Source organism: Meriones unguiculatus, chromosome 14, assembly GCF_030254825.1.
Source record: "Meriones unguiculatus strain TT.TT164.6M chromosome 14, Bangor_MerUng_6.1, whole genome shotgun sequence".
Taxonomy (NCBI): Eukaryota; Metazoa; Chordata; class Mammalia; order Rodentia; family Muridae; genus Meriones; species Meriones unguiculatus.
This window is the reverse complement of record NC_083361.1, coordinates 31,160,854-31,185,325: the sequence shown is the minus strand read 5'-3', so window position 1 is coordinate 31,185,325 and position 24,472 is coordinate 31,160,854. Positions and strand designations below refer to the sequence as shown.

At 39.3% G+C, this 24,472-nt stretch overlaps 2 protein-coding genes across 2 annotated transcripts; both read left to right on the top strand.

The window, feature by feature from the left end:
- The first annotated feature begins 2,526 nt into the window (after positions 1-2,526).
- On the top strand, positions 2,527-3,462 carry LOC110544674 (olfactory receptor 10T2-like). The gene has a single exon (XM_060366257.1). It carries the CDS (start codon positions 2,527-2,529, stop codon positions 3,460-3,462), a length of 936 nt encoding a protein of 311 aa, XP_060222240.1.
- Positions 3,463-20,855: 17,393 nt separating this feature from the next.
- On the top strand, positions 20,856-21,794 carry LOC110540255 (olfactory receptor 5P4). The gene has a single exon (XM_021627057.2). The coding sequence runs from the start codon at positions 20,856-20,858 to the stop codon at positions 21,792-21,794; it is 939 nt and encodes a 312-aa protein (XP_021482732.1).
- Positions 21,795-24,472: the final 2,678 nt, after the last annotated feature.

The window sequence follows — 24,472 nt, the reverse complement described above, 5'->3', positions numbered from 1 at the left end:
GGATTCCAAGTCTTCCTGAGCCGATTCCCTGGAGCTGGATTCCAAGTCTTCCTGAGCCATTTGGCATGGGTACTGGGAACTAAACTCCAGTTTTTTACAAAAGTAGTAAGTGCTTTTACCCTGGAGTCACCTCTCCAGCCTTAATCCACTCAGCTTTTGAGTGATTTCAACTCAGTTCACTACCTCACTCCCTCTTTGAGTCCTGTTTGTATTTTCTTTTTCCTTTCTAGTATTTATTAAACTACTTACACTAAGGTGACTGAAAAGGGGATGACTGGTGTGAGAGAAAAATATTTCTTTAGACACATTTTTAAAATTTTGCATGTTCAGGTTTAGGAAAAAAATTAAACTCCAAGTCTCAGAGTTGAATGACTATGAGGTTTCTATTCTTAGACAGATTATCTCTTTTCTATCCTGGCCATGTCTTTCTGGTTCTCCTTATGCCCCTGGACACAAGAAACTGAAGTAGTGTGTTATCTGAACCCATATCTGCAGCTCACTCTCCTGCTGTTTCTCTGACACCCATGCCTAACTTAGAAGGTTTGACTTTTTCTTCATCTCTCCTTCTTCCGGTCATTTTAGTGGTTTTCAGCTTGTCAGACCTGTTGACCTCAGGGAGGAGATACAAAATTATAAGATCTTCCTCTGACCTGACTCTTGTATAATGTATAATGCTTGCATAATAAAAACAGATGCCAATACAGAAAAAAAATCATTAACTCAATCACAATGGTTAACAGGCTTCTTAAATAGACACTATTTGAATTGGATTGGAAGCAAAAGCTATGGTTTAAGATCCAGAGATGAATGAGTAGAGGCAATTGTGCTGCAAGGCAAAGCAGCAATGTACTGAAGAGTAGAGACAAAGCACGACAGAGTTGGTGGACATCAGCATGTTTTTCCATAGAAGGAAGGTTGTTATGAGACGATTATGGGGATCTGTAGAACTTGAAAGTCACTCTATAGTATTTATATTGACAAGGGGATCGATCTTCTTGGTCCAGAAGCACATCACCTGTGTGTGAATACCAGCTCTACCTTAAACAAACTGTACTATCTTGCCAAACTAAGCTACTCACTCTTACCTTAAGTGTGGGTACAATACTCTCAGATGCCATCCAAGAGGGTGCATCCCAATTTCACCAAGAATATGATAATCTCTGAATATGGGCAATTTTTTCCCATGATGGGGATTTGCACTGTTTTCTCTCTCTGGCATACTTTCCCCCAGACCTTTAAATAGTGAGCAGCAAAATGCACTCCATCATAACATGAATGTTCACTCCTGGAAATTGAATGCCTGGCTCCACAGACGAAGGTAGTGCATTCTTCTGCCACTTTATATTATTTATCTGGATTGTATCTTTCTCTATCCAAGGCAGCGTAACTCATCTAAGTGTCATTTTGTGTCATCTTTCTCAAGTCATAGATATTAAACAAACTATTGGGGAAAATCAATGGATTGAATTTTGATAGTTTTATATGCAACCTATTCCTTAGTTTCAATTTCTGTGGTATCAGGATTGAAATACCACATACAATTTCTGGAGAAGCTGGATGAGAAAATTCTATCTAACATACAGTCTGACTAGATCACTTTTAGGGGTAAGTAAATATTGATTATTTGGGTACCTCATCTCATATTTTATTTCTGGAAATTCAGAATATAACAAAGATATAATTCACTTAAAATTAAATTTCTTTTTCTCTTCCTTTCCTTTATTTTTTCTTTTTCCAAGTTTGCCCAAGCTGACCATGAATTTCTAGGCTGAAGAAGTCCCTCTGCTTCAGATTTCCAAGTAACTGGGATTATAGTTACATGTCAGCATGTTCCACTTAAAGACATGTTGTCATTTTTGATCTTTAAGCTTTATGGATTTTCAGAGAAGACCATCCAGTGAAACCCTCTCTTTCTCTAACCCCAGGCCCTACACCCATGATTTCTCATTGCCTCTCTTTTTCCCTGAATATTGCCTGGAATATCCCATGCTGTATAAAAATATTCCAATTACTTTCAAGTAGTGTATCTATTTCAAGAACTAATGGGAAAAGAAAAAAAATTCTCATTGTGTTAGTTCTCATTGCATCTAAGTTTTAAAGCAGCCTTCTTCACAAGAGCAGTATGTTCTCAAAAGAGGACCAGGACACCGTTATCATATCTGAAGGTAAGAACTTAAGCATCTTTTAAATACTTTCTTCCCGTGTAAAGTTTTGACTGACAAGGAGAAAAAGGCAGGGTAAGGTAGAGTGGAGTGGACTGCTATAGGATGTTTGAGGCTATACAATAGTTATAAATTCATCATTTAGAATGTCTCTCCTTGTCGTATTTGCTTCTCACATTGAATTCAACCGCAGCACATTTAATTCTCCCTTTACAGGCTCTCTCATCAGTACTTCCTTGACTACTGAACAAAAGTACTTGATTGAAGGTCAACTGATGTCTAAGTACTTAGGCATTCACCTCAGTCTTGACCTAAAGCACATATTAACTTTCGGGAAAAAATTGCTACCACTAGGAAAATGAAGATGGGCAACCACACCACAGTGACCATGTTCATTCTGTGGGGATTTTCCAGTTTCCCAGAACTGCAGAATCTACTCTTTGCTGTGATTCTCCTCTCCCATCTGACCATCCTCCTAGCAAATGCATCCATCATGGTGGCCATCAAGCTCAACCACAGCCTTCACACCCCCATGTACTTTTTCCTCTTCGCCCTGTCCTTTTCAGAAACCTGCACCACTATGGTGATCCTGCCCCGCATGTTAGTGGACTTGCTATCAGAGAGCAAGACCATCTCTCTCCCTGAGTGTGCCACACAGATGTTATTCTTCTTTGGGCTGGCAGCCAACAACTGTTTCATCTTGTCTGCCATGTCTTATGACCGTTACACTGCCATCCACAACCCCCTGCATTATCCCATTTTTATGACTAGAAAGTTCTGCTTCCAGCTCATTATGGCTTCCAGTGTGCTTGGGTTCTCAGCTTCTCTGTGCACTGTCATCATAATATTCAACTTGTCTTTTTGTAACTCCAATATCATTCAGCACTTTTTTTGTGATATTGAGCCTGTGGTCACCCTTGCCTGTAACTGCACTTTTCTTCAGCAAACAATTCTCCTTACACTCATCATCTCTGTGTTGATAGGCAGCTTTATTTTGATCATGGTTTCTTATATCTTCATTGTGTCCATAGTTGTGAAGATGCCCTCTGCCAAGGGAAGGTCTAAGACCTTTTCAACATGTTCCTCCCACTTCACTGTAGTGTTCATACATTATGGGTTTGCTTCCTTTGTCTATCTGAGACCCAAGAACAGTGACTCTTTCAAGGATGACACACTGATGGCAGTGACATACACTGTTCTGACACCTCTGCTCAACCCCATCATTTACAGTCTAAGGAACAAAGACATGCAGACAGCCCTGAGGAAAATGCTGGGTCATGTAATTAAGAGTTTTCCTTAAATGGTAAAGAAAAGAGCTCAGAATGTTTGAAAAGTTGATATGATTTTGTTAAAAAATGTGAAAAAGTAGAGTACTTCCAATAAAAACATGACTGTGCACAAAGCAATTGAAGTATCATCCACTGCCTGGTGAAGTTTATTCTCATGTTTTTCTTACAACAAAACCAGTAGTCAACCCTGAAATCATACATACAAACAAAATTACACAGATGGAGCAAATTAAATTTATGTATTTAAGAATATTTATTTATGTAGCAACAATTAATAAGAAAGGAGGCTATAAACTTGGAAGATAACAAGGAAGGGCATATAGAAGAGTTCAGAGGAAGGGGTAAATGATAAAACCATGTTATAATATCAAAAATAAAATAAATAATTAAGAAACTAGATGAGGACAATGCAGCCACTTTTGATGTGAACTGATGGACTAAGATCAGAAAGGAGAGGAGAACCTCCCCTATCAGTGGACTTGGGGAGTGGCATGCATGCAGAGGGAGGAGGGAGGGTGGGATTGGGAGGGGAGGAGGGAAGGGTTTATGGGGGGATGCAGAATGAATAAAGTATAATTGATGAAAAATTAAAAAAAGGGGGGGAAATAATTTAAGAACCTTAAATAACTTTCAAAAGTGGAGGAAAACATGGAGCACGTCTCGCCCCTGGGGGCAATGGTCTCCTGAACCTACTCAGACCTCGGACACCACCACTGCTAGTTCTAGAACTGATGCAGGATGTTCCAACAAGGGGGTTAAGGCTTCTCATAATATTTCCTATAAGCCCACACCTTTTTGTTTATATCCCCCATTTTTATTCATTATTAGCCAGATAGAGCCAAATAATTGTGGTGATGATACTTGCTTTTTTGCCCAATGCTGGAATGCTAGTGAATTTAGGTATGCCCTGGTTACTCACATGCCTTGCTGGGTGCCTGTGCCCGTTGATGCCCCTCACGCTATGACTCTCCTCAGACAGAAAAGGGATCTTGGAATTACAGCCGCCATTGTAACTGCCATCTCATTGGCGGCTGTTGGAGCTACCACCGCGGCATTAGCCATGAGTCATATGGTGCAGACTGCTCAGAACCTGAATAATCTTTTAGTCAATGTAGCTCATGCCTTAGATGTACAAAAAGGATTAATGGTCAACTAAAAGGAGGCTTGATGGTGTTCAATCAGAGGATTGACCTCGTGCAGGAGCAAATTGATACCCTATGGCAAATCGCTCAACTTGGCTGTCAATGAAAGTATGCTGGACTTTGTGTCACTAGCATACAACATGAGAATTTTTCCTGTGCTGCAAATCTGTCTAAACAATTGTCTAGCTATATCTTAGGTAATTGGACTGGAGAATTCGATACTACGATGGAGCAGCTGAGAGTGGCCATTGTCACAGTAAATTCTACCAGAGTGGACACAGGACTAGCCACAGGATTATCATCATGGATTGCTGCAGCCATGAATCATCTGAAGGAATGGGCGGGCATGGGAGCGTTAGCAGGCCTTCTGGTGTTGGTCTCCTTGGTTTGCCTGTAGTGTATATGCAAGATTAGAGTCTCACAACAGCGTAATGCAGCCATGATCATTCAGGCCTTTACAGCCATTGAAGCAGGACAGCCTCCCCAAGCATGGTTGGCTACCATAAAAAGCTAAAATGTTATGCTCAGGATGCGAGGCTAAGCACTGCACTCAGGGTCAGCCACTTTGGACCCAGAGAAGAGCATCTCTGATTGCATGCAGGTTGATGCCCCAGGTCCCGCCTCTGAGAAAAAGGTATCAGACGGGTCTGATGCCCTTTGGGTGGATGACACCTAAATGAACATCGGTACAAAGTCCCAATTTATTTCTAATATCAGAGATCAGACCTCTACTCTTGCCTGATGCGTCTAAAACAAAAAGGGGGAACTGTAGAGAGCTGCGTAATGCCGCGCCTTAAAGATGGAGCTGGTTTCCGCCTTCCACCTTCCTGATGGTGAGTACTCTCTGTCACAAACAACTCCATATTTGGCTAAGGCTGAGGATCTGGCTTGCTTCCATGCATGTGGACCTATCTGCATTGCCCACGTGGCACGCTGAGGTTGGCTACCCAGAGGTTATTTAAGCTGTGGGCTGGCTTTCCCCGGGGTCAGATGATTGTTCAAGGTTCCTGAATAAAACTGCATTGAAAAAAAAAAAAAGAAAGAAAGAACAGAAAGCTTTAAAACTTAAAAAAAAAAAGAAACTAGATGATATTTTACAATGTTAGAATACCAGCACATGGCTGGATAATGGCTCTCCAGATAGTGAATGTCAATACCAATTCTGCAACAGAAATGAGACAATGAGCTTTGGGAAGTAAAAAGATACCTGTGTCAAGGCTTTTCATAAATGAGAAGAGAAAAATAATTGCTTAGAACAATGATATATTGGTGCATGCTGGTATAATACAGTATTGCATACTTGTACAATACAGGGAACTCTGAAGGAAATGTTTTGGCCTAAAGGTTGCCAAGAAATTATATTAAGATTTCCTGTCCCCTCCAGGTCTTCCTATCTCCCTCTTCTTCCATAAGGTTCCTGCACTCTGCCCAAAGTTTGGTTATGAGTCTCTGTATCTCCTTTCATACCCTGATGGGTAGTCTTTCAGAGGCCCCCTGTGAAAGGCTCCTGTCATGTTCCTTATCTTCTCCTACTTCCGATGTCTATCCTGTTTGCCCTTCTGAGTGATGTTCTGAGTAGGGTTCTCCTTGTTTGTTTAGCTTCTTAGGACTATAGATTTTAGTATGTTTAATCCTATATTATATGGCTAATATCCACTTATAAGTGATTATATACCATATATATCTTTCTGCTTCTGGGATACCTCACTCAGGATGATCTTTTCTAGTTCCCACCATTTGCTTGCAAATTTCATGAAAGAAAGACCTGGAGGGGACAGGAACTTCACACAGAGACCAACGAAGCTAAACAAACAAACAAAAACAAAAACAAAAACTGGGACCAGAGTGTCCTGCAGAGATGATACTTCAACCAAGAACTATGCATGGAGAGGACCTAGACCCCCTGCTTAGTTTCCAAGTGGGTTCCCTAGTAAGGGGGGGCGGGGCAGGGACTGTTTCTGACATGAACTGGCTGGCTTTTTGATCATTTCCCCCTGGGGGATGCATCCTTGCCAGGAGGAAGGTGATGCAGCCAGCACTGATAGGCTAGGGTCAGATAGAAGGGGAGGAGGTCCTCCCCTCTCAGTGGATTAGGGAAAGGGCATAGGAGGAGAAAGAGAGGATTTTTAATCTATATTCATAAAAAATACTGATCTATACTTTTCTGTTATTATTGTGTTTTGTTTTGTTATTGTTTTGTTTTAAAAGTAATACTAACTTTAAAAAAGAATTTTGAAAATGCTTTTTCTACTTCTTTATTTTATTTTTTATAATTTTTGTATTGGTTTTGATCCATCTGGGCCGGGGATTTTTTTTTTTTTTAGTTAGAATCTTTTTTTCCACTTATTAATTTATTTTAAACATCAGAAATCATTATGTTACTTTATTGGTATATATAAAATATATTTATACTAATGCTATAAGTATATACACATACATATATAAATGATATTTTTGCTGTAGATGTCAGGTTTTAAAATTTTTTATTTAGTTAGTTAGTTACTTTACATCTCAATGGTAGACGCTCCTCTACTACCAATCTTTCTCCTTCATCCTCTCTCATCCTTTTATCCCTCTCCCCTACCCAGTCCCACAGAAAAGAGGAGACCCTGCCCCCACAAACCTGCCTCAGCACATCAGTCTCATCAGGACTATGTACTTCCTCTTTCACAGTGTCCTGGCACTGCAGCCAACCCAGGGTGAATTGATCAAAAAGCAGGCAACAGAGACCATGTCAGAGACAGCTCCCAATCTTCTTTCTGGAGAACCCACATGGAGGGTAGCCTGCCCATTGGGTATCATATGTCTAGATCTAGTCCATGCATGGTCCTTGGTCCTTGTTTGGTGATTCAGTTTTCACAAGCCCCTCTGGGTTAGTTGAGACTGTTGGTCTTCTTGTCCTGTCTCCTCCCCGCCCAACTCTTCTACAAGGCTCCTTATATTCCTTCCAGTATTTGGCTGTGAGTTTCTGTTTCTATCTGTAGCTGGGTAGAACCTCTCAGAGGACAGCTACGCCAGGCTTCTGTTTGCAAAAAGAGTAGAGCTTCATCAATAGTGTCAGGGTTTGGCTCTCTCCCATGAGATAGTCTCAGGTTAGGGTAGGCATTGGTTGCACATTTCCTCGATCTCTGTTATATCTTAATCCCTGCATATGCTGTAGGTAGGGTAAATTCCAGGTGGAAGATTTGAAGGTGTTTCACTGTTCCTCTCTCTCCACCAAGAGTCCTGTCTCATTAGGAAGTGGTCTTTCCAGTCTCCGTGACCCCCTCTACCAGGGGTTTCAGCTAGAGTCACCCCCTTATCCTTCCAGGATCCCACCCTGTTGCAGGTCTCCAGTTTGTCTAAGAGATGTCCCTGCCCATGGTTACTTCTCTGTCTGTAAGCCCTCTTTCCTCTCACCCCAGCTCACCCTACATTTGATCCCTACACCCATTTCCCTCAGTGTTCCCTCTCCTATCTGGTTCCCTCTCCTATTCTGTTTCCTCTCTTCAACCACTTCCAGTGAATATTCTGTTTCTCCTTCTGAGTGATATTTACACATCCTCCCTTGGGCCCTCCTTGCTTCTTAGCTTCTTTGGGTCTGTGAATTGTAAGTTCATCCTGTACTATACAGTTAATATCCTCTAATAAGTGAGTACATACCATGTGTGTCTTTCTGAGTCTGGGTTACCTCACTCAGGATGATCTTTTCAGATCCATCCATTTGCCTGCAAATTTCATGACTTCCTTGTTTTTAATAGCTGATGACTTCCTTGTTTTTAATCCATTGTGTAAATGTTTCCATTCTTTGACTGAAGGACGTCTGGGTTGTTTCCAGTTTCTGGCTATCACAAATGGAGCTGCAGTGACAATAGTTGAGCAATGAACATCCTGCTGTGGTGGGGCATCTCTTGGGTACGTGCTCAGGAGTGGTAGATCTGGGTCCTCAAGTAGCGCTATTCCCAATTTTCAGAGAAACTACCAGATTGATTTCCAAAGTGGTTGAACAAGTTTGCGCTCCCACCAAAGTGGTTTAACAAGTTTGCACTACCTGGCCAGCATGTGCTGTCCTTTGAGTTTTTGATCTTAGCCATTCTGATGGGTGTAAGATGGAATCTCAGAGTTGTTTTGCTTTGCGTTGACATAAGAAGTTGATCATTTCTTTTATTAATTTTAATTTTTATATTAATTACAGTTTATTTACTTTAAATATCCCAGCTCCCACCCTCCCTCCCTCATCTCCTCCCATGCCCATCTCCAAGTCCATGGATAGGAGAGGTCCTCCTCCCCTTCCATCTGACCCTAATCTATCAGGTCTCATCAGGACTGGCTGCATTGTCTTCCTCAGTGGTCTAGCAAGGCTGCTAACCCCTCAAGGGGAGGTGATCAAAGAGCCAGCCACTGAGTTCATGTCAGAGACAGTCACTGTTCCCATTACTAGGGAACCCAGTTGGTAATTGAGCTGCCACGAGTTACATCTGAGCAAGAGTTTTAGGTTATATCCATGAATGGTCCTTGGTTAGAGTATCTGTCTCAAAAAAGAGCCCTGGGCCCAGATATTTTGGTTCTGTTGCTCTCCTTGTGGAGCTCCTGTCCTCTCCAGGTCTTACTATCTCCCTCTTCTTTCATAAGATTCCCTACACTCTGCCCAAAGTTTGGTTATGAACCTCAGCATCTGCTTTGATACACTGCTGGATAGTCTTTCAGAGGCCCTCTGTGGTAGGTTCCTGTCCTGTTTCCTGTTTTGTCCTTCTTCCAATGCCCATCCCATTTGTCTTTCTGAGTGAGGATTGATCATCTTATCCAGGGTCCTTCTTCTTGCTTAGCTTCTTTAAGAGTACAGATTTTAGTATGTTTATCCTATATTATATGTCTAATATCCACCTATAAATGAGTTTATACCATGTGTGTCTTTCTGCTTCTGGGATACCTTATTCAGGGTGATCTTTTCTAGATCCCACCATTTGTCTGCAAATTTCTTGTTTTTAATTGCTGAGTAGTATTCCATTGTGTAAATGTACCATAAGTTCTGTATTCGTTCCTCAGTTGAGGGACATCTGTGTTGTTTTCAGGTTCTGGCTATTACAAATAAAGCTGCTATGAACATGGTTGAGCAAATGCCTCTTGTTGTATAGTTGAGCATATTCTCGATATATGACAAGGAGCCGTATATCTGGATCTTGAGGTAGCACTATTTCTAATTCTCTGAGAAAGGGCAGATCGATTTCCAAAGTGGTTGTACAAGTTTACATTCCCACCAGCAATGGAGGAGGGTTTCCCCTTTCTCCACACCCTCCCCAGTATGTATTGTCACTTGAATTTTTGATCCTAGCCATTCTGATGGATGTAAGATGAAATCTCAGGGTCGTTTTGATTTGCATTTCCCTGATGACTAAGGACACTGAGCATTTCTTTCAGTGTTTCTCTGCCATTCTATATGCCTCTACAGAGAATTTTCTGTTTAGCTCTGTTCCCCATTTTTTTATTGGATTGCTTGGTTTTGATAATTTCTTTAAGTGCTTCTTGGCTGTTTGAGAGTACTCTATTGGATATTCTCTATAGCTCTGTACCTCATTTTTAATTGGATTATTTGGTTTGTTGAAGTTTAATTTCTTAAGTTCTTTATATATTTTGAATATACCCCTTTGTCAGATCTTGAGTAGGTGAAGATCTTTTCTCAATCTACAGGTTGCCATTTTGTTCTGTTGACAGTGTCTTTTTCCTTACAGAAGCTTTCTAGTTTCATGAGGTCCCATTTATTAATTGTTGATCTTAGAGCCTGAGCTATTTGTGTTCTATTCAGAAGGCTGTACCTTGTGCCAATGAGTTCAAGACTCTTTCCTTATTTCTATGTAAAAGATTTAGTGTTTCTGGTTTTATGTTGAGGTCCTTTGATCCACTCAGTCTTGAGTTTTGGGCAGGGTGACAAATATGGATTATTTGCATTTTTCTAAATGTAGACATCCAGTGAGACCAGCACCATTTGTTGAGGATACTTTCATTTTTCCATTTGACATAGATGGAAATAGCAGCAATAAAAAAACATTCTGAGGCAATCCAGGAGATGGAAAACCTAGGGAAGAGAGCAGGACTAAGCATCACCCACAGAATTTAAGAGATAGGAAGACAAAATCTCAGGTATAGAAGATATGGTTGAAGAAATTGATACATCAGTCAAGAAACTGTTACATCTAAAATGTTCCTGACCCAAAACATCCAAGAAATGTGCGAAATGATGAAAAGACCAAACCTAAGAAATAGAAGAATCAGAAGACTCCCACTTCAAGGCTCAGAAAATACTTTCAGCAAAATCATAAACAAAAACTTCCCCAACCTAAAGAAAGAGATGCCTATAAATATACAAGAAACTTACAAAACACCAAATAGGTTGGACCAGAAACAAAAATCCTCCCACAAAATAAGAATAAAAACACTAAACATACAGAAAAAAAGGAAGACAATTAAGAGCTGCAAGGGAAAAAAGGCCAAGTCACATATCAAGACAGACCTATCAGAATTATACCTGAATTCTCACCAGAAACTCTAAAAGCCTGAGCAGATATCTTACAGACACTAAGAGACCACAATTGTCAGTCCCGACTACTATACTCAGCAAATAGTACAAAACAACAGCCTTCAGACTGAGAAAGGATCCTCATCAACCTTACATGTGACAGAGAGTTAATATTCAGAAATACAAATAGTTGAAGAAATTAAACAATAGACCAAATAATCTAATTTTAAAAATGGGTCACATTCATTTTCATTAAGTTTTAGGAAGTCTTTACTTGCTTTCTTTATTTCCTCCCTGACCCAGGTGTCATTGAATAGAGAGTTGTTTAGTTTCCATGTGTATGTAGTCTTTTTGTTATTTCTGTGTGTTGAGGTCTAGTTTCAGATGATATGAGACAAGGAATTATTTCAATCTTCTTGTATCTGTTGAGTCTTTCTTTGTGCTCGTCTCTCTGGTCAATTTTGAAGAAGGTTCCATGAGGTGCTGAGAAGAAGGTATAGTCTTTTGTGTTTGGGTGAAAGGTTCTGTAGACATCTATTAGGTCCATTTGATTTAAGACTTCTGTAAATGTCATTATTTCTCTGTTCAGCTTCTGTCTCAATGATCCATCCCTTAGCAAGAGTGGGGTATTGAAATGTCCTACTATTAAGGTGTTGGGATCAATGTGTGATTTAAACTTTAATAATATTTCTTTGACAAACGTAGGAGCCCTTGTGTTTGATGCACAGATGTGCAGGATTGTGATGTCCTCCTGTTGGATTTTTCCTTTGATGAGAATGAAGTGTCCCTCTCCATCTCTTTTGATTAATTTTGGTTGAAAGTCTATTTTATTAGATATTAGGATGGCTACTCCAGCTTGCTTCCTGTGTCCATTTGCTAGGAAAACCTTTTTCAAGCCCATTATGCTGATGTAGTGTCTATTTTTGTTGCAGAGGTGTTCTTCTTGAATGCAGCAGAATATTTGATCCTGTTTCTGCAACCAATCTGTTAGTCTATGTCTTTTTACTCGACAGTTTAGACCAATGATACTAATGATTAGTGACCAATGAATGTTAGTTCCTTTTACTGTGGAGTTGGTGGTGATTGTGTGTTTGTGTGCTTATTTTCTTTTGCTTTTTAATGTTATGTATCATCCTGAGTGAGGTAACTCAGAAGCAGAAAGACACATATGATATATACTCATTTATAAGCGGTTATTGTAAACATACTAAAATCTATAGCCCTGGAGAAGCTAAAGACAAGGAGGACTCTAGGGAAAATCCTTATCCAGAAGGGCAAACAGGATAGACATCGAAAGTAGGAGAAGACAAGGAACAAGACAGGAGACTTCCATAGAGGACCTACTCACCAGGGTATCAAAGGAGATAGTGAGAATCTTAGACAAACTTTGGGCAGAGTGCCAGGATCTTTATGGAAAAGGGAGATAGAAAGACATAGAGGGGAAGTAACTCCACAAGGAGAACAACAGAGCCAAAATACCTGGGCCTAGGGTGGCATGCAGAGACAGATACTCCAACTAAGGACAATGCATGGTGAGTACTTAGACCCCTGTTCAAAGGAAGCCCACTGGCTGCTCAGTTCCCAAGTGGTTTCACTAATAAGGAGTAGAGGGTTTGTCTGTGACATGAACTCAGTGGCAGGCTCTTTATCCCCCTGAGGTGATAAAGGCCTCAGAAGAAGATGATGCACCCTGCCTTGATGAGACCTGAAAGGCTAGGGTCAGATAGAAGGGGAGGAGGTCCTCCCCTATCAGGGGACTAGGGATAGGGCATAGGTGGAGAAGAGGGAGGGTAGGGGGGACTGGGAGGAGACAAGGGAGGGGGCTGCAGTGGGGATACAAAGTGAATAAATTATAACAAATAAATATATAAATAAAATTAAATTTAATAATAAAGTGGGGCACAGAGCTAAACAAAGAATTCTAAACATAGAAATATTGAATGACCCCTTGGTCATTGAGCACTTAAAGAAATGCTCAACATCCTTAGTCATCAGGGAAATACAAATCAAAATGACTCTGAATTACACCTATCAGAATGGCTAATATCAAAAAGTCAACTGACAGCACAGAAAAAGAGGATGCAGGTAGTCCTGAGGAGACTGTAGTCAGTTGGTAAGGAAGGTGGGCTCCCTCCTCCTGAGGACTAGGAGACTAGTATGGGGGGGAGAAGGAAGAAGGGTGGGACCAGGAGGAGACAAGAGAAGGGCTATGATTGCGATGTAAAATGAAAAAATAAAAATAAAAAGGAAATAGCATGCAAAAATAAAAAATAAATAAAAATAAATCCAACCTCAGTCTTACACCATATAAAAAAAAACAACTGAAATGGATTGATGTCAGACCTAAAACTATAAATATCCTAGAATCACACATGGGAGACTGATGCATGTCATTAGTATGAGCAGTTATTTCTTACATATTAAAGTTAAAGGTACAAGTGACAAAACCAAAAACAAATAAGATTCCATCAAAACAAAAGTCTGCCCAGAGCAGAGAGGAGACTCTGAAGAATGAAGAGACAGCTTACAGAACTTGAAAATATCTGCGCATCACATATTTGAAAAGAATTACTTTGCAAAAATAAGCAAATAATTCTTTGAACTGAAAAAGCCATGATTTAATAGATTGAAGCTGCTGAGAGGTGTCTCAGCAGTGAGCCTTAGTTCACAAATATCAGTTAACTACTGTCTCAGAGGATCTGACCCTCTTCTGGCTTCCAGATATATAGTCAGGTAAGATACCCACATACATAGAATAAATAAATACATTAACAATGAATAAATTAAAATGGGATAAGAAATTGAGTAGATGTACAAATGGCTAATGGATATATTGAAAGATGCTAAGTGTCAGTAATCATAGATGAAATGTTAATTAAAACCACAATTGTGAATTTCTGATACTTCACAGGATGACTATTGCAAAAAAATAAAAAGAGCAAGTGTTGTTTCATTTACATGGAGTATATATGCATCTGTGTTATAGGTAAGAGTTTATAACAGCACAACATCTGTAGAAAAGAATATGTGGTTCTTTTTAAAAACAATGAGAATAAAGCTACCATGTGAGCCATCAATCCCTCTTCTCAATATTTATTCAAAATAATTGAAATCTCTATTTTAAACTATTAACATTTCCTATCAGTTACAGTATTCATCACAAAAAAAAACAAAACAAACAAAAAAAAACTAATGTCCATCAATAGATGAATGGATGAAGGAAATGTGGTATGCTCACATGACAGAATATCATTCAATCTTAAAACAGAAGGAAACTACATGCTACAGCATGCATGGTCCCTGAAGACACCCTGTTAAGTGAAATAACCCTATTTCAGAAGAGCAAGTGTTGCATGATTCCAAGTAATATGAGTTCATTAGAGCAGACAAGTTCACCAACCCAGCAAGTGGAATTATGGATCATGAGCTTGAGGATTGGGAAATATTTTCATGACCTCTGTAAGCGTCATTATTTCTCTGTTTATTTTTTGTCTCGATAATCTTTCTATTGCTGAGACTAGGGTGTTGAAGTCTCCCACTATTAGTCTGTTGGGACTGATGTGTGAGTTAAGCTTTAATAATGTTTCTTTTACAAATGGATGTGCCAACATAAAATACAGGATAAACATACTAAAACTATAGTCCTAAAGAAGCTAAACAACAAGGAAAACCTTAGGGATGATGCTCATTACTCATTCAGAAGGACAAACAGGATAGACATCAGAAGCAGGAGGAGACAGGAAACAGGACAGGAGCTTACCACAGATGGTCTCTGACTCTACTGATCAAGGTATGAAAGCAGAGCCTGAGACTCATAGCCAAACTTTGGGCAGAATGCATGGAATTTTATGAAAGAAGGGAGTGATAAAAAGATCTGGAGGGGACAAGAGCTTCAAAAGGAGACCAACAGAGCCAAAAAGTAATCCCTACAGGCCCTGAAGAGAATGATACCCCAACCAAAGACCACACATGGAGAGGACCTAAAACCCCTGTTCAGATGTAGCCCATAGACTCAGTCTCCAAGTGGGTTCCCTAGCCAGGGGAACAGGGGCTGTCTCTGGCATGAACTCAGTGGCAAGCTCTTTGATCACCTGCCCATTGAGGGTGCAGCCTTTCCAGGCCACAGAGGAAGACAATGCTGCCAGTCCTGATGAGACCTGATAAGCTAGGGTCAGATGGAAGGAGAGGAAGTCCTCCCCTATTAGTGGACTAGGGGAGGGGCATATGAGGAAAAGGGGGAGAGAGGTTGGGATTGGAAGGAGATGAGAGAGGGGGTCACAGCCAGGATACAAAATGAATAAATTGTAATAAATAATAATAATTAATATAAAAGAGAAAAATTAAAAATAAAAAAGGATATACAAATGTATATACCCTTGTATTTGGGGCATAAATATTCATGATTGTGATGTACTCTTGGTGGATTTTTCCTTTCATAAGAATGATGTGTCCTTCCCTATCTCTTCTGATTAATTTTGGTTGAAAGTCTATTAGATATTAGGGTGGCTACTCCAGCTTGCTTCTTGGGTCCATTTGCTTATAAAACCTTTTTCCTGTCCTTTACTCTGAAGTAGTGTCTATCTTTGTTGCTAAAGTGTGTTTCTTGAATGCAGCAGAATGTTGGATCCTGTCTCTGCAACCATCTTTTTTTTATTGGAGAATTTAGTCTATTAGTGTTGACAGTTATTAGTAACTAATGATTTTTAGTTCCTTTTATTGTGGAATTGGTGGTGATAATGTGTTTTTGTGCTTGTTTTATTTTGCATTTGCTTCTGTGACATTATCTATATCCTGTGTTTTCTTGGGTATAATTGATTTCATTAGGTTGGAGTTTTCCTTCTAGTATCTTCTGTAGGGCTGGGTTGGTGCATAGATATTGGTCAAATTTGGTTTTGTTGTGGAATATCTTGTTTTCTCCATCTATGTTGATTGAAAGTTTTTCGGGTATAGTAGTCTGGGTTGGCATCTGTGGTCTCTTAGAGTCTGCAAGACATCTCCCCAGGTCCTTTTGGCTTTCATAATCTCTATTGAGAAGTCAAGTGTGATTCTGATAGGTCTACTCTTTATATGTTACTTGGCCTTTTTCCCTTGCTGCTTTTAATATTTTTTCTTTGTTCTATAGATTTAGTGTTTCAATTATTATGTGGTGGGAGGAATTTCTTTTCTGGTCTAGTCTATTTGGTGTTCTGTAATCATCTTGTATATTTAAGGGTTTCTCTTTCTTTAAGTTGGGGAAATTTTCTTCTATGATTTTCTTGAAAATATTTTCTGGACCTTGGAGCCTGAATCTCCTCTTTCATCTATTCCTATTATTCTTAGGTTTCATCTTTTCAATGTGACTTTAATTTCTTGGATGTTTTGTGTCAGGAAGTTTTCTGTTTTAATATTTTTTGAGAAAATTTCCTTGAAAGATGTTTTGATTTCTTCAGCTGTATCTCCAATGCCTGAGATTCTCTCCTTCATCTCTTGTATTCTGTTGATGATGTTTACCTCTGTGGTTCCTGATCTCTTCTTTAAGTTTTCCATCTCCATGGTTTTGTCAGTTTGTTTTTTCTTTATTGATTCTAATTCCATTTTCAGGTCTTGGACATTTTTATTCATTTCCTTCACCTATTTAATTGTGGTTTCCTGTTTGTCCTTGATGGCCTCTATATGTTTGGTTTTATTTTCCTGTATTTCTTTGAGAGGTTTATTTGTTTCTTCTTTATATACTTCTAATAACTGTGTAAGCATAGATTTAAGGTCATTTTCCTGTGTTTCAGTTGCTTTAGAATATTCATTGTTTTGGGGTTGGGATTTCTGGTAGTGCTGTGATGTCCTATTTTGTGTTGATTGTGTTCTTATGCTTTTCTTTAGCTCTCTGGTTGTTCTTAGCCTTGGCTATTTTTTCCTGTTACCTGCTGGGTTTCTCTGGCTTTTATGATCAGATAAAAAACCTGCTGGTCTCCTCAGCTAGAAAAGCTGTACGTACTAAAGACTGTATCTGCCGGTCTCTGAAGTCTGCAATAGTCCTCAGGATGACGAGAGAGGGCCAGGGGACAGGAGTGGTTGCTGGCATTGCGGAGGCAGCCACGCCGGGGTGGTTGTTCCAAAGGCAGGGCGCAGGCCTTCAAGGGCAGGGGGTGGGGACAAGTGCCTTGCAGGTTGGGGTGCCGGGGTCTCAGCTGGCAGCCAAAAGGGTGCAGACTCCTCAGGTGGCAGCTGCAGGAGGGTCTTCTACCTCAGGTGGCAGCTGCTGTGGCTCCGCATTTCAGGTGGCAGCCTGAGGAGTATGGGTGTCTCAGAAGGCAGCCACGGGGGTTCCAGTGCCTCAGAAGGCAGCTGGGCTGCAGCTTACAGCCTTACCAGACCCTGCACTCTGGGGACTCAGATTCATCTGGGCTCTGCCACCTTGGATCTTGGATTCCATATGATTTTATTGTCCACCTGGTCTCCACAAGGGACCATTAGAACTGTGTTTGGAAGTTTTAATGCTGTCCCAGGAATCTAGACACTGCACTAAGGGTTTAGGTGAGATCCAATATCTGGCTGATGGAGCGAAGGGTCCCTGGAACTGGTGGCCTGCACTCACTTGAGTATGCATAATGGTCAGGGGCCTCACGTGAAATTCGTGAGAATTGGACATGAGGGATGACCACAGGGGGCCTGAATCTAATTTTCCTCAAGTGCTAAGACATCCCCTCCAGTCCAGGAAGCACCGAAGTTGGTGCTTTGGATCCAGCCACCTGTTTACTTGCTGCTTTGCCAGTTTCTGCTCTCCTGTCCCTTAGATACAGAGCACACAGTTCGCAACCATCTTGGAATCTCAGCAGAAAATGTCTTAGTCCAAGGTATCAAAAAATTCATTGATGACAAACTATTTAATTCTGGGACTTACACTGACTACAGTTAGTCCTCTATGAGAAAAGTCATGGAGGACATGATTACAGTGGAGTGAGGCTGAAGCTGTGGCTGTTTATATTATCATTTAACTACGGCACACTAAATACTATATGAATTTTTAAGCGATTTAAAAATTCAACAATATCTATTTAACATGAATTCCACAAACATCAACTTAACTCTTCCTGTATTCTAAAATTATATCATTATATTTGCATTTAGAAGTCACAGATAGTGGACATACAAATCAACCAGTGTGAGCACAGTGCTAATGGGAAAACAGAGATGAAATGAACTTCATTCTCCCAGATGCAGTCTGGGATATTTTAACTTAATTGTTGCCCAGCTGTTTTTACCATTCATTAGCCACTGTACTTTTTTCTTACAACCTTAATGAGCTATGTGTTAATAGAATAAATGAAACTGTGTAGCCTCTTTCTTAGTTAGCTGGAATTGGGCCATTTGGGGGGGATCTACATCCTTTGAGTATGGGTCCTTGGGCTTAGCTTCGTACTGAAGAGGGATGATCAATGGGCTCCTTGATCCCATATTGAAAAGATCCTGACTTTTAACTTAGGAAAGTGAAGCCCCAATTTAAGGTTATTGCAAGTATCAATGATGGCTAAGACAATCTGATAGTCACTGTGCCACTGTGTATGGCAGTGCCATTAAAATGTTAGTATAAGCTTGATTATTTTATTGAAAATCATAAATGTGAGTAGGCAATGGAGAATGGGGGGTAATATCTATCCACGAGTATAGTTCATATCTCAAATCTTCTATAACAAACTCATAAGATGTGAAAAATAAATATTTTATTATTGAAAATGATATTTCATACCTGTTGGATGCATGACTGTAAACTAAATTCTTCTTGTGCAACTCATCTCTAAAAAAGTAACATGAAGCAGAATAGAGCCATATTTTAGAAGGGCCACAATTAAATTACAGCTGAATGATCTCATTTCTTTTTGTGAATCATTCAATCAAAAACAAATTAAGCCCATGGGTAATTAAAAACATTTCATCCATACTCATGTACATAATCACATGCACGTTTTATTTCTCTATCCCAATAGATAAGTTCCCTGTCCCACTAGATTGTCAGTACAATTTTCCAAAATAAATGAAATAATTAACTTGTAATTTTAAGGGAAGTGAGTTATTTTGGTCTGTATCCCAAATGATCAAAAACTCACTTAAAGGTGGCTTCTCTGTGCAGCAACAATCCCTCAGGACCCTGCCTGGGTGCTGTGGCAGATATGTCACTGACTTAGACACCTGGCTTTTCAAGAATACAGGAATACTTAAATTTCCTAAGTGTTGTAGCAGTAACTATTTGTCTTGAGGAAAGTAGAAAGTGTAGAAGATTGAGGCATTTTTGCTATTTCTTATGGTTTGAACAATGATCAGTGTCTATATTCACACTGATAAATAAATACAGGAATCCACTGTGGTATGTATGTTCTACTTTGTACGGGTAGAAAACAGGTTAAAAGTTCTTGTCATTGCCTGTGCTACCATGTACTTGGGGGGGGTACAAATTGGTACTCAGATTGTGTGGCTCCTCACTCCATTTTATTTCTGTATATTGCTTTGTCTTCTTGCAGGCAGCCCCATTCCACTTGGAAAACATTTACATCTTTCATACATTTATTTGCTTTAAAAAAGCTTGTCCCTGGCATGGATAGTTTTCTAGAAGCCTTAATTGGGGAACTGTGACTCACGGGAATAGAGAAATTTTGGCCTAATACAACTTGATAAATTTGAATAAAAATGCAGTTACCAGTAGCTATATATGTATTGCTGATAGCTATGTATGTATTGTTTCTTAGATCTCATAATAGGTTTTGGAGAAAAAGCAAAAATTCTAAGAAATCTGTTGGTCTTTAGAGTTGTAGAAATGGGTGAACAGGATTAACATTCTCTGTCCTTGTTCATGTACTTGAATGAAGGACCCGTTATTCTTATGCTAATTGAAAGGCTAATTATTGGCCTTTCTTGTCTAATTTGCTAGTTTTCACAGCTTCCCATCCCATCCTGACCACTCTTAACTCTTTCACCCTATGCTGGATACACACCCCTTTTCTTCCCTGACTGCTGTTTTTTAGAACTGGTGAGACAAAAAAAAAAAAAAAAAAAAAAAAAAGCCTTATGTAAGCTCCCAGACATTTCTGTTTATTTATTTGCTGCAGAGACATGGTAGTAACTAGAACAATCCCATAGCATAAAAGGAGTGGGAAAAGTCTAGGGACACTTCACAAAATGTCTAGCATGTTTACACCAGAGTGATAATAAAAATTGTGACCATTCTTTCTATAGCGAACATAGACAACATCCAGCTCTTGGTACTGATTTTTTTTTTAAACTAAGATTTTGGGTTATCTTATCTTATCATGTTATAAAAACAAAAGATGTCCACGTTAGCTCTATTGTTATTAGCGAGTCAATTGCACAAAAGAAGGCTGCATTTCCTGGGAAGGAGAACACTGGGGCAGAGGCATGTACGTGATGGCCATGGAAGCACCAAGAGTCAACCCTGCCATAAAAAATTAAGTTAGTCACAGTTTGTGCTATTGAAATAAATGTCACTGTGGATTCCCATGTATATATTTTCTATACATACAGGAAATAAACTTGTCATATCACATGTAAGTAGGAAGTTCATACTTGGCTACCAAAGTAGTTGAATTTCCTATTATAATATTTTATGGAATTTGAAAAGCATTTACAAAAAGAATTTACACAGCATTCTATCACTAAGATAAATTGCCATTTTAAATTTTAATTTTAAGATTATATTTAGGTACATCTGTTAACTGCAGGGTCATTTCAGACAGTGACTCTCCTCTGGCTCTGGTTCCAGTAGGCATCACTGAGTGAATGAATGGAGAATGAAAATGACACCATGGTGACAGAATTCATTATTTTGGGACTAACAGATAGTCCTACACTACGTGCCATCCTATTTCTTTTTTTTCTACCAGTTTATATAGTGACTGTAGTGGGAAATGTCAGTATAATCCTCCTAATTCGAAGCAGCCCACAGCTCCACACCCCGATGTACCTGTTTCTCAGCCATCTAGCCTTTGTGGACATTGGGTACTCCACGTCGGTCACGCCCATCATGCTCATCAGCTTCTTAAGAGAAAAAACTACTATCCCTCTCACTGGCTGTGCAGCCCAGCTTGGCTCTGATGTAGCTTTTGGAACTACAGAGTGCTTCCTGCTGGCCACCATGGCCTATGACCGCTATGTAGCCATCTGCTCACCCCTGCTCTACTCCACTCAAATGTCTCCAGAAGTCTGCGTCTTCCTGCTGGTGGCATCCTACTTAGGTGGGTGCATGAATGCCTCATCATTCACAGGCTGTTTTGTGAACCTACATTTCTGTGGCCCAAACAAAATCAACCATTTTTTCTGTGACCTCTTCCCACTTGTGAAACTTTCTTGTGGCCATGCTTATATTGCTGAAATATCTCCATCTATCTCTTCTGCATCTGTCCTGGTGAGCACACTGTCTACCATCATTGTGTCTTACATTTACATCCTGCACTCAATCCTGAGGATGCGCTCTATGGAGGGAAGGAACAAGGCCTTCTCCACCTGCACCTCCCACCTGACCGCCGTCACTTTATTTTATGGGACGGTTTTGTTTGTGTATGTGATGCCCAAGTCTAGTTATTCAGCTGATCAAGTGAAAGTGGCCTCTGTGATCTACACAGTGGTGATTCCCATGCTGAACCCTCTCATCTATAGTCTGAGAAACAAAGAGGTGAAAGAGGCTATGAAAAAATTAATGGCCAGAACACACTGGTTCTCTTGAAGTAAGTCAGACAAAATCCCATGGCTAATAAAATCAGTAATGTGAGGAATATCAGTGCTTTATATTTCCATGTTGTTTATCCTTAACCTGAACATTTACAAAATGAGAAGCTCCTATAAATACAGAAATTTTGTGTTTTTTTTTTTTTCATTTAAAGGTTAAAAAGTGTTATTTACATGTATATCTGCTGCATTCAAGTGAAATGTGGATTTTTTTTAAGGTAAGAATACTTCACAGGATAGTTTATAACTTAAAATATTCCTTATTTGCCAATTTTATAATGTTATTTCAATAGACGTATTTCAAAGGTCTTTCAATCTCCTATTTAAAATAACACTTGGGAATGAAATACATTCATGTATTTCATTATGTAACAAATGATATGTCTGACAAGTTAGGAAATTGGGCCACTGCCCTCTAAAAGTATTTCTTTTGCATGGTGAATGACAAATTTAATTTCTGGAAACTGTGAGGGTAATGTCTCTGAAAAAAAAATCTGTTTATTTTTCTTTAATTTGACACAGAATGAAAAAAATCATGATCCTTATATTTTACCATTACAAGATCCAAATCAGATAACAGAGGAAATTGAATGAATCTCAGCCTATATCTGCTGACTGGGGTCTACATACATAGGTGTTAGAGTGAAACTGGGCAGCAGTCATTTTTCTGGAGGATAACAACAGGACAGTGAAACTGCAAATAAACAGGAAATTATAGATGAATCAGAGAATGAACTTGCCACTCACTTTTCTAACCTCTTAAGGTGGTGTTTACCCAACTTATGATCAGTCTGGCTGCACAATTTCCCCTGTAGCTCTTCTAACAGTGATTTTTGATTAGTAATTTAGTGAATGCATTCTTATTATTAACCTAGTTATAATGTTGGAAAATCTTACTGCATCCCTTTCTAAATGGTCACTCTACCTTCACCCTTTCCTTCATTCAAATGTATGGTATGTGACATATTTATCTCATCTTTATCTGAGTCTTTTTTTGCTTGGAAGTTTAAGTGTTCCCCAACTAATTATTAGAATTTTATGCAGAGCTATCTCCTGTGTTTCAGCTCTAAGAAATTCAGGTCTAACACACCCGTCTGTGAGGTTGTGGGTGGATCTGACACTAGTACAGTCCTTTTGGAATATGAGGTAGACTCATTGTTCTGCTCCCTTGTCCTGAATAAAAATGAAAGAACAATACATTACCTGTATAAACAAAATAACTGATGCTATAAAATGCAGTTTGTATGGATGGTCAGTATGTTTTCATATTTTCTTCTGGTTTGGTGCTGGAGATTGAGCCCAAGGTCTTATGGATGCTAGGTAAGCTTTCTACTAATTAGTCAAATTTCCAAGTCTGTTTTGAGACCTAGAAATTGATCCTTATCTTCAGGCAGACATGCAGGCCTTCCCCCAAAAAACTATGTCTTTACCTTACTATATGACCCAAAGTAGCCAAGAGTGCTGAAGATGTACATGTTCCTAAGAGAAAAGGTGATGAAGGACTATGGTACAGTTTGGAACGTATTGTGTCTTTCTAAAATATACACAGAGAACTTCTGATTCCCAAGACCATTGAATGTGACTTTACTTGGAAACAGATTTATTGCAGATACAATTTTTTAGGAAGATAACTTACTGGAGTAAATTGGGCTCCAATAGATTATGACTAGGGAACTGGTTCAAAGGGGAAATTTGGATGCAAACACCACAAAGGGCAAAACACCATTAAAAAGGATGACACAGATCTGGATGTTGCTGCCATATGCTAATAAATGCCAAACATTATCTTAAATTTGAAACAGCTAGGGTAGGGGCATGGAACTGATTCTCCCTCAGAACCCTGAGAAAAAACAAGTCCTAATGATGCCTTGATCTTGGACTCTAAGCCTCCAGGACTGCAAGACATGTCTCTATATTGCTTAAGATGTCTAGGTTACGACACTTGGCTACAGTGGCCCCAGCAAGCAAATACAACTGTGTGTTTAGTTGCTATTAGGTTTTACTACCAGGTAATTTATTCCTGGAAGAGAGAGGAACAGAGACTTGGAGAGTACCAGAAATACACAATAATAGATACCTTTTTGAAACGACAAAAATAAAAATGAATAACAGTAACAACAAAAAGAATTTCGTCCAAACAGATTGAGTTGATAAACAAGAATTAATGATAATGATTCTACTCCTATTGAGAGCAATCCAAAATTCTCAGTTTTTCATGTTTGTGTGTGTGTGTGTGTGTGTGTGTGTGTGTGTGTGTGTGTGTGTAAAAGAGAGAGGTGGGGAGAAAGGGAGAGGGAGAGGAAAGAGGAAAAAAGAGAGGACTCTTATTTACTATTTGTAAAATTCCTAATTAGAAGGCAGGGATTCAAACTGGGGAAGATTTAAAATTCTTATCCGTGTTTCTTTTAAAACTTTGCTGGTCTATATAAATTTCAGTAAAGTTTCCCTCTCTGAAATGGATCAGAACCTAGGAACCATAAAATTCATCAAGCTTTTGTAAAAATGCAACAGTGAGTTAATGTTTAAAGTATAAAGGGAAGAGATCAACTCTTGGGGTGGACAAAAATCATTGTATATTTATTTGAGGTAATAGTTATAGGAGTGTATGTGCAGTAAACTATCATCAGCCTGCATGTTCAAGTTTGTGTACGTGATCATTTTAGTGAAGTTTGCAAA

Bases quoted from the DNA above. Each gene is read 5' to 3' on its own strand.
- LOC110544674 (XM_060366257.1), top strand. From the start codon at position 2,527: ATGGGCAACCACACCACAGTGACCATGTTCATTCTGTGGGGATTTTCC.
- LOC110540255 (XM_021627057.2), top strand. From the start codon at position 20,856: ATGGAGAATGAAAATGACACCATGGTGACAGAATTCATTATTTTGGGA.